At 43.2% G+C, this 9,550-nt stretch overlaps 1 protein-coding gene and 1 pseudogene across 5 annotated transcripts; one reads left to right on the top strand and one right to left on the bottom strand.

Moving 5' to 3' along the window:
- Positions 1–2,331: 2,331 nt before the first annotated feature.
- Positions 2,332–2,484, top strand: LOC118990012 (uncharacterized; annotated as a pseudogene).
- Positions 2,485–2,757: 273 nt separating this feature from the next.
- ZBTB14 (zinc finger and BTB domain containing 14) lies at positions 2,758–9,306 on the bottom strand. 5 transcript variants are annotated; one of them, XM_037050289.1, is made up of 4 exons: positions 9,056–9,102; positions 7,503–7,532; positions 6,803–6,884; positions 2,758–5,493 (listed from the first exon to the last, which is right to left on the bottom strand). In XM_037050289.1, the coding sequence occupies exons 3-4, from the start codon at positions 6,803–6,805 to the stop codon at positions 4,147–4,149; spliced, it is 1,350 nt and encodes a 449-aa protein (XP_036906184.1). In that variant the 5' UTR covers positions 6,806–6,884; positions 7,503–7,532; positions 9,056–9,102; the 3' UTR covers positions 2,758–4,146. The 5 variants fall into 5 exon arrangements, with proteins under 5 accessions (XP_036906184.1, XP_036906185.1, XP_036906183.1 ...); XM_037050290.1 differs by lacking the exon at positions 9,056–9,102 and adding an exon at positions 8,864–8,950; XM_037050288.1 differs by lacking the exons at positions 7,503–7,532; positions 9,056–9,102 and adding an exon at positions 9,219–9,306.
- Positions 9,307–9,550: the final 244 nt, after the last annotated feature.

Consider the following 9,550-nt stretch of genomic DNA (forward strand, 5'->3'; position numbering starts at 1 on the left):
AATACACGCAGTCATAGAAAAACAAAATATAAAACCACATGATTTCACAGGGGACTTGAGAGGCAGCTCTCAAAATTGCAGAGCTGGCTCTGCCTCTAGAGACAGAGGAGCAGGAAGCGACCAAGGCAGAGGCCAGTTTACACTTGACTGTATGCCAACAACACCCTACTTAAACAGTGGGAGACTACAAAACCAAAGAGGATCCTAAAATGAATACATTTGTGAGAAGAAAGCCTCAATGGGTTTAAGATTACATAAATGCTAGGATAAACACAATTTTCACAGACATTTTCAGTTAAGACCAAAGGTGATCTAGTCTACAGCCCGGGGCTGATGACCGTAAAACTGACTTGTCAAAATCAAGAGAACTTTGGTCTGGCTCTGCTTCTCTATTGAGAATGCTCTTTCAGGAGGAAACCTTTTTGGTGTGCCTAAAAGGCAGTGGATGCTGGGCTAAATATTTTGTAGTGGTTATCACATTTAATCTTCAGAGCAGACCAAGAGCCAGAATTACTAATTACTATTTTAGAAATGGTAAAACTAAGGCTCAGGGAAGTAAAGAACGTGCCTAAATTTATACATTAACTGATAACCAGAACCGGGATCCAGTTCAAGTTGGACTATGTAAGCCTTTCTACTAAACCACACTTCCCCCTAGTTACACTGAAAATATTTACATGAACACTGGTGACTGGGAATACCTCTTGAAAAGACGATGAAATCACACAACTGCTGAAATGTTACAATCCACCTAAGTTACAGGTAGAGCACTTTAAATGAAACAAGGTATCTCTACGTCTGAACTGTTGTCAAGCAGATGCGTGTTTGTTTCTTCTGAATAGTGCCAAGGGGCAGGAAGTACCAGTTAAAAGGGAGTAAACAAAGATGGACACAAAATTAAAGGACCAAGAAGCCATTAGATCTGTCCCAAGGTGAGAGTGTGGAGCACCACGGAGGTAAGGAGTTCCCCCTAACTGAAAGTGCTCATTGATTTCAGCTATTAGAAGGAGGCTTCAGAATAAATGTAGGCCCTCAGCTCTCACTGAGATGGTTGTCAATGGTTACCTGGCCTCCCTCTGAGGTTTTCCTCATCTCTCATACATTTGTGAGGTGTGGGAGCGCAGTGGGCTTGGGTAATGAAGAAACTAAAGGTAAATGGCACAGGGAAGGGAGAGTTCTCCATTGTCTTTCCTGGAAGCCTCAGTACCTTAAAACCCACAACTCAGAACTCAGGATTAAAGCCCTTACATTAATTCTGCTACACATACACAGGCTTTTATAGCTGAGCTAGGAACTAATCACCAACAGCATTACTCAGGAAAATGTATCCAGGTTCCCAGTGACTGAGGTTCCCAACCTTATACAACATAACCCATTAAATGGAAACTACAAATTTACATCATTCTCCTTCACCTCAATCTTTCCGATCAACAAAAGAGGAATTCATTAGTACCACATTCACTTGATGGCAATCTCTGTAATTTCTAACAATTTTAAATTTGTGATCAAGTTAATTAGCAGGCAAATGGCCTAAAGTTTAGACATCCTAAAATTCTCTTCCTTCACCACTGCCAATACAATGCAAGTTGGCATAAAAGGTAACAACGAGTTGTAGATATTCTCTGTTCAAAACAAAAAAAGTAAGTGACTTTTAAATAACAAAGAGATAGTAACACTGACATTTAGAATTTCTTTACTCTAACATGACAGATTCAGTTTAAGGGCATTTCAGAATTAACCCCGTGACTGGAGTTACCCTTGAACTACCTAAAATGATGGTTTCACCATCCAGGGGACTACTAAAGCCTCAACAAGAGGCAGCCTCAACAATCTGGAGACAGCAAAGCTGCCATACCAGAACTTTCCTGCCACCAAGAAGATAACAAGGGTGGGGAGGAAACTCCAGAGAGGTGGGAAGGCCTGGGATGGGGGTAAAAGGCAGAAAACTGTACTTAAAGAACAATTTTTTTAAAAAGGAGACAAACACCCTAACACACATATGAACCCAGTGCCAGTGGTAGAAATTATAACAAATATATCTCTCATGGAAAAATAGGACAAATAATATTTACATAATACAAAAAAAGGACTAAAATTTAAGCTTTCTTTCTGGGGATACCACTGTGATCATGTGGTTTCAATAAGGGTTAATACCACATTAACTTGAAACTCTGAAAAACCGTAAAGATGGTATAGAAAACGCACTTTGGTAGAAACCTGGATGTGTGAAAGGTTGTTATAAAGAAAGGAAAACAGGAATGACAGAATTATACTTTCTTATACATACTAAAATGAAGACCCCAAAATGGTTTGTTAAAGTAGCTATCAACAATCGCTTCTCGGCCTTTTGGCTAAGATCAAGTGTAAAGTAGCTATCAACAAGATGTTAAATTATTTTTCCTCTGCTTTGGTTAAAACAGCCTAGGAATATCAAACACTTCCCCTTCTACTAATAGCATACAAGCAGTGACAGGACTACTCTTAGAGTGGAAAAACAACTTTTGAGAAAAGAAATTAATTTTAAACTAAACATTTTACCAATGAATACGTTTCTTAAAAGGTAGTATCTTCACCCGACAAGCTTGGCATAACCCATATACCGACTTAAAAAGTAAAATTTCTCCCAAATAGTAATTACAGGTGTTAATGCAACAAACTGTGAAATGAAATTATTTTAATGTATCTTTAAAAAAAACTATCAACCAAAAATAAATTTTAAAAGTCAACATTTTTCTAAAATTGTACATTCCAAAATAATTGACTAATGCTTTATTATAGAACATAATTCAAACTATTGTTGATATTTTAATATATTCCAAAAGAAATGGTTTAAAAATTTTTTCATACACCAAAATTGGAACATCATTTATAATTCTGTTACAGCTATGAAAAGGCAATCAACTCTACTTAAAACTGTAACCAGTGATGAAATATACTTCAAAAACATAAACATTTGGTCTGACAATCTTTAATATTGGTTAACAACAGACTGATGCTTCTTGCTGATGGAAGTTATTTTAATCCAATGTGCAAAAAAATGTGCAGCTGTCTACTTTTCCTTAAAATACCTAAGACCAACACTTCTATACTATTTACACACTTAAAAGATTTCAAATGTATTAATTTAAGTAATGATATTGCATCTCCTTTACGGATAAATCATATGCTACAGAGAGCACAAAAGCTTGATAACATTGTTAAGTTACACGAATGTATCTGAAGAGGCATACCTGCTTCCATCCTAATTTCAAAATCGATTTAAGAATTATTTTGATCTAGGAAGTCTTGGAATTATTGCAAATGTGAAAACCTTGTCTCCGAGAGCCAGGTTCCTATTTACCCTTTTCTAAACCTTGTACCTCTGGTCCTCTCCACAAACCCCACCATTTCAGAGTGGCAATGTCCCAAATAAGAGGAATGAAGGAACTCAGCCCCCAGATCACCAATGTCTCTGTGGATTTGCTTAGCCTTCCAGTCTTGTTACCACATTTTGGGGGTAAGTATGGGCAATCAATCAAAATGGATGAAGAGACATTTCAGCAAAGCAACCATTATTTGTCCACAAAAACTATAAAAAAACAGTGATAGAAAATTAACAAATCAAATATAAATTGAAGAGCATTCCACATTTCCAGGCCTTGTTTTCATATTTTGCAGTGTTCTTGGTCAATTACCAGTATTTTATGTGTCTACATTAAGTACTTTTATTAAATTATTTAAAATGCTGTTTTGACCCTAAGTAACATATAATTGGGATTGGGAAATCAATTTACTCAATTATCACTCTGTGCAGTGTTCACCAGTGCAGCAGTGTAGAGAGGAATTAAAAATGGAATAGAAGTCTCTCACTTCTGAACTGAACACAGGAATCCTCAAACTAAAACCATAAAAAGAGAGAAAGGGCAGGACTTACTGGCAACATTAATACTAGACACCAGACAGGACAGTGAAACTGTTTGGTCAGAACCAATGAACATTATGTCCTTGAAAAGTTTTAAAAACACCTAACCAGGCACTGCCTTAAGTCCAGCGAGTACAATGCTCCGTAAGTTAAAAAAAAAAAATACAGTGACCGATGTTCATTTATCATGAACAATGCAACCTCAGTATCCATGGGTCAGGCAAAGTGTTCGTGTCCCACCACCTCTAGCTACAGGCTATTGTTTCCAACTGCTGCTCTGCTTCGGCGGCCATCGCTGCCGCCTGCAACTGTTCTGTCTCGCTCTGAATGGCACTGGGGGTAACCTGCTTCCTTTCACTGTGCATATTGTTTTCGTGCCTTTTCAGATCAGATGCCTTGGCAAACGCTTTGGTGCATGAGCCACACACAAAAGGTTTTTCCCCTCTGTGTCTTCGTTCATGATCTTTGAGGTGGGACTTGTGTTTAAAGGCTTTGTCACACATGTGACACGCAAACGGTCTTTCATTACTGTGCACCCTCTCGTGCTTCTTTAGGTCTGGGGCACGAATAAATGATTTTCCACACACCTCACAGCTGTAGGGCTTATATCCCGTGTGGATTTTTAGGTGTTCTTTTAGGTGGGCCTGAGTGGTAAAACCTTTTGTACACATTTCACAAACAAATGGCCGGTCGGCTGTGTGGAGTTTTTCATGTTTCCTCAACCTGCCTTCATCAGAAAAGGTCTTACCACACGCCTGACAGGCAATCTGCTCCCGATGGTGGCCATAAAGTAAATACTCAAACTTCATGTCACTGGCAGCGGTTGTCCAGCCTGGTGTCTGCTCATCCTTCACTTCACTCATTCCATCATTAAATGTTAAGGCTTGAGGAGTCTGGGACCCCAAATCTTTTGATTCTGGGGTCTCCATGGATTCTACTTCCTGGCCGTAGCAATTTACTTTTCGAACTTCCTCACTCCCCAGCTCCTTCAAGATCGCTTCCTGAACCCTGAGCGTAGTGGTGGGCGACTTGCCGTCCTCCTGACTCGGTGGAGTGCCTTCTACAGTGTCATCAGATGGGCTGTCATCTTGATCTCCAATTTCTTCCACATCATCATCCTGAGTATCAGCAGCATCTCCAATGGGGCGATTTATTTTGAGGCAATACTTAGTTTTGGACTGGCCATTATTTTCATCAGGACTAGACACATCACGCTTCTGAGAACAGAGTTTATCCAAAAATCGGATACCAAGAATCTGACCTGATGACATCATTAAGTTAACATCTTCTTTTTTCACGGAAATCTTTGCTGTGTACATGTAGTTCAGGACCTCTTCAAAGATATCAGAACGTAGAAAATCTATTTCTATGACTGAAGAGCTATCAACCTCTAGCTTCTTAAAAAGCTTTTTAAAGTAGGTGCTGCAGGCGGCAAGAACACATCTGTGTGCTCGGAATTTCACATCTTCAACGACAATAGCAATATCACAAAACTCTCCTTCCAGGCGTTGTTCATTTAGTGTTTTCAGAAACAGAGTTTTATGATCATCGTCATTATATTTAATGGTTTCAGACATACTGATGAAAAACTCCTACAAAAAATTTTTAAAGAGAAACTTTGATAATTATGAATAATACTTTTTCATACAGAAAACAGATAGATTTTCATTTTCAGATCAATTTTTGGTACTGAACAATTTCAAAAACTCATTATGAGTGTTTTAAGAACATGAGTTAGAAAAAACATCCCATCTTAGGGACTTTTGTATTGTTACTTCTATTTATCTTCAGTCAACAAAGTATTTGCCTAGTTATAATTATAGGTAACTTTTACTAAGCACATAATACATACCAGGTGTTGTTCTATGTGCTTTGCATGTCTTCACAAATGTAATGATCAAATAAACCCATGCCATAGGTATCATTATCTCCACTTCATAGACGAGGTTGGGAACCTGCCAATACTCTAGTTATTTAGTGGAGAGCTGGGGCTCAATTTCAGGCAATCTAGCTCCAAAACCTGTGATTCCTGACAAGTAAAGGTAATAATGACAATTCAGTTTCAAGGTTTAAGAAACAGTTCTGAGGCAAATATCCACTGGTCCTGTCTGTTGTGCCTACTCTATTTTCACATAGAGAAGACCCAGTGAAACAACTACCAGCATTCAGTGTTCTACTTCCTAGACACAACTGACAAATCAGTGTTGCAGAGCCAGAAAGGGATATCACTGCCGAAATATTCCATGTGGTGTTGACTTCTAGTTTTTCCACACTGGTTTTGCGGCCAGTGAATGAGGGCTAAGGTTTCATATGATCCTCAAAGAATCAAATGACATTTGGGAAGATAGGCCATAAGCAGCTTCATTCCCTCTGGATGCCAATATATCTGCCATGCAGACAAAAATGTCTTCAAGATTAGATGTACTTGACAAGAGCTGCAAGTATTTTACAAGCAAAAGAAATTTAGAACTGGCACAAAAGACATCTGTCACAACATTAAAGAAATTGATATTTTAAAAAGTATTAGGTGTTTTATTTACTTAGAGAGAAAGAGAGAGAAATATCAATTTTTTGTTCCACTTATTTATGCATCTGTGGGTTGATTCTTGTATGTGTCCTGACTGGGCATTGAACCTGCAACTTAGCGTATCAGGACAATGCTGTAATCAACTGAGCTACCCAGCCAGGGCATGAAAATTGATCTTTTTAAAATAATGTATTGTTTTGTTTTCAAAAACATTGCTTTCTTTTCATTCAATACAATATAAATGAGGAAAACAGACATTTTCCCCCAGAGAAATGTAAATGCTAACACAATTGTGAGTGTATATCTATATACATATTTTTAAAAACAAATACTGAATCATAGTTTCAAGATTTAATATCCAAAGTTATAGTTACCATGAACAACTCAGGCTATTGTCTTAATGCTTGAAACACCAAATTCTTCAGATCAGAATAACTGATCAGGGTCACACCCGTCCTACAAGAGAAAAGGACACACAAGAGTTAAGGTAGGATCTTCTATCCCAAATTCTAAACAAGAATTTTTTTAAAAAATGAACTTTCCTTTTATTTGTCCTGCCACTTGCACATGTACCCATTTTCAGGATGGGGACAGAGAAGAAGGTGGCTGGCAGCATCAAGTCCAGCTCTGAGCAGACTTGAAGGAGAACAGGTAAGGGCTGCAGCACTTAGGGTGTGGAAAGATTGTGTACAAGGAATCAGAAGATGCACTGGAGAGCCACTAAAGAACTTCTCCTCACAAAGCCCATGTATAGATGTTGATAGCTACACGGAAATCAGAAAAAGCCAGAAAGTGCCCCCTCCCCCACTATTTCCTGCTAAGTATGTAGCCTTCATTTTTTTCTGGACTCATATAGAGGGTATATCTATTTTTATAAATACAGTGTGAGTTATAAAAGTTCACGTACGCAACAGTTAATACTGGAGGATACAGTAGCTGCTTTTGTCTTCCTACACTTCTGTACGATGTGGCACATACCATTTAGCCTGCATTTGAGAACTGTAGGTGTTTTCACCTGTGTCCCTACAGACAAGCTCAAAGATTTTAGCTTTTTTAAAAAATTTTAACTCTTACCGCAGGGACTCCATTCTGCAGACCAATATCCTGAAAAACATGAAAAGTTTCTTCTACTGAACCATGACCACACAGGTAAGGGACTGGGCTGCAACCGCCTTACGAAAAAACTGCAGTGGAAAACTCGAATCAAGAGACCAAAATCCTGAAAACTACCAAAAAGCTCCCTCTACAGAAAAGCAAACACAGCAATGAGCTGCCTTAAAGCAGCAGGGAATTTTCTTATCTGCAAAGTGTGAGAACTGGGCAAAATTAGTTCCACGGATGCTCTGGAGTTTGTTTCTTAAATGGGACACGGTCTGTGGTCATCCCAAAGAAAACAACCAGGCCAAACTTTTACCGGGTTACTTACTACTGTATTTCAAGGCTTATGGGATAAAAGTGCATGGACTAAAGACAGGAATGGCTGTATCCACTAGTGTCTTGATTTTTTCCCCTTTATTGGCCAGGGTGTTATTTGGCCTCCACTCTCAAGGTCTCTGAGTACCAATTTTTCTCCTGAGATGTTCCAATTGCTAAGGTCAGGTGCATCAAGCTGGATAATACCCATTGCCAGTATGTGTGTAGGTGGTGAGAACACTGTAGCTTCAATTACGCCTCCATAACAAGGTGACCCTTTATTATGGCTCTCCAAAACGCTGGCGAACCCACTCGCCTTAACAGGGAGTGGGGGCTCCAGCACAGCCAAAGTTGCATAGACAAGCAGTCACCTCCCCTACCCCAGAACAGCCGCGACAATGGCGGCGGCACCACTTCCCTGTCCAAAACTCGCAACTTCGGGGTAGGGATAAAGAAAGAGAACGAAGCGCGAGAGCCATCCAGCCTTCAGTGTTTCTCCAAGGCACCCTCTCGTTTCTTTCTGTCCGGAAAGTCGGGGAGTGGATAGGGCCGTTTGCATTTCTTTCCAAACAAAAGCTCGGCCTCGGAGCCGGAAGGTGAAAGAGTGACTTTCCCTTTCATAATCAGGCTTCCCGCGCAAGCTTCTGGCCTCCGCTCTCAGCGCATAAGGAAGAGCCCACGGCAGTCCCGGCAACGGCAACGAGCGGGAGCGGGCGTGTGGCCCGTCTCCGCAGCCCCGCGCCGCGCCGCGCCCCGTACCGCCCGCGAGCCCGGAGCTCGCGCCCCGCGCACTCCCTGGCCGGCTCGCGCCGGGCCCTCCCCCGCCCTCCGCGGCCGGGGGCGGGGGCGGCGCGCGGCCGGCTTCCCGAGCTCGGCGGGCGCACCCGGGAGTGCGAGCGTGGGGGTCCTGGCCCCCTCCTCCACAGGCAGCTGGGGGCGGTGCGGGGGGGGTCCCCCGCTCTGAGGGGCGGCACCTGGAGGGCCACAATCGGCGCCGGGCTCCCGGCCGTCCCAACCCTCACCGCGAAGCACTGCGGAGATGCGAGCGAGAACGGCCATGAACTCTGCCACCAAGGCTCAGCGAGCGCGCGCCCAGGGCTGCTGCGGCCGCCGCCCGGCTACTGTTCCAGCCCGCTCACCGGCCTGCGCAGCACCCAGAACGCCCGTTCCCCACGCCCGGCCCAGCCCCGGCCCACGCCCGTTCCCGCTCGCACCGCGCCGCTGCCGGCCGCCTGCACATCCTGGTGCTGGCTGGTGCCCCAGAGCGTGGCGAGAACGCGCTTCTTCCGGGCCGCTCCGCCGCGCCAGCCGCAGGCTGCCCCCGTGCCCGCCTTGTTGATGGCCCGGGCCCCTTCCGCAACCCCGGCCCGCGCTTACCTGCAGCGTGGCACAGCCACAGACACTCGCCGTGGGCTCCCCGCACTCGCTGCAGCAGGCCGGGGACGGGATGGACGCGGGGCAAGGGGCACGGTGGGTGGCAGTGTTTTTTGGATTTTTTTTTTTTTTTTTTAGTTTGGGGAGGGGGCGGGGTGGGGGGGGAATTCGTGCACGTCCCTGATGGTAGCAGCCCTCCTCCTGCACGAGCACAGAATGTCTACCCGGCCTTCAAAACCCCCACTGGCAACCCCCCCTTCCCGTGCATGCGCGGTGCGGGCTGGGAGGAAGGCGCGCCGCCGGCTTGCGCAGGCACGGAACCCGACTGGGCCTCT

The sequence above is a fragment of the Sturnira hondurensis genome, unplaced genomic scaffold (assembly GCF_014824575.4).
Source record: "Sturnira hondurensis isolate 20B ecotype Veracruz unplaced genomic scaffold, ASM1482457v3 Scaffold0006713, whole genome shotgun sequence".
Lineage (NCBI taxonomy): Eukaryota > Metazoa > Chordata > Mammalia > Chiroptera > Phyllostomidae > Sturnira > Sturnira hondurensis.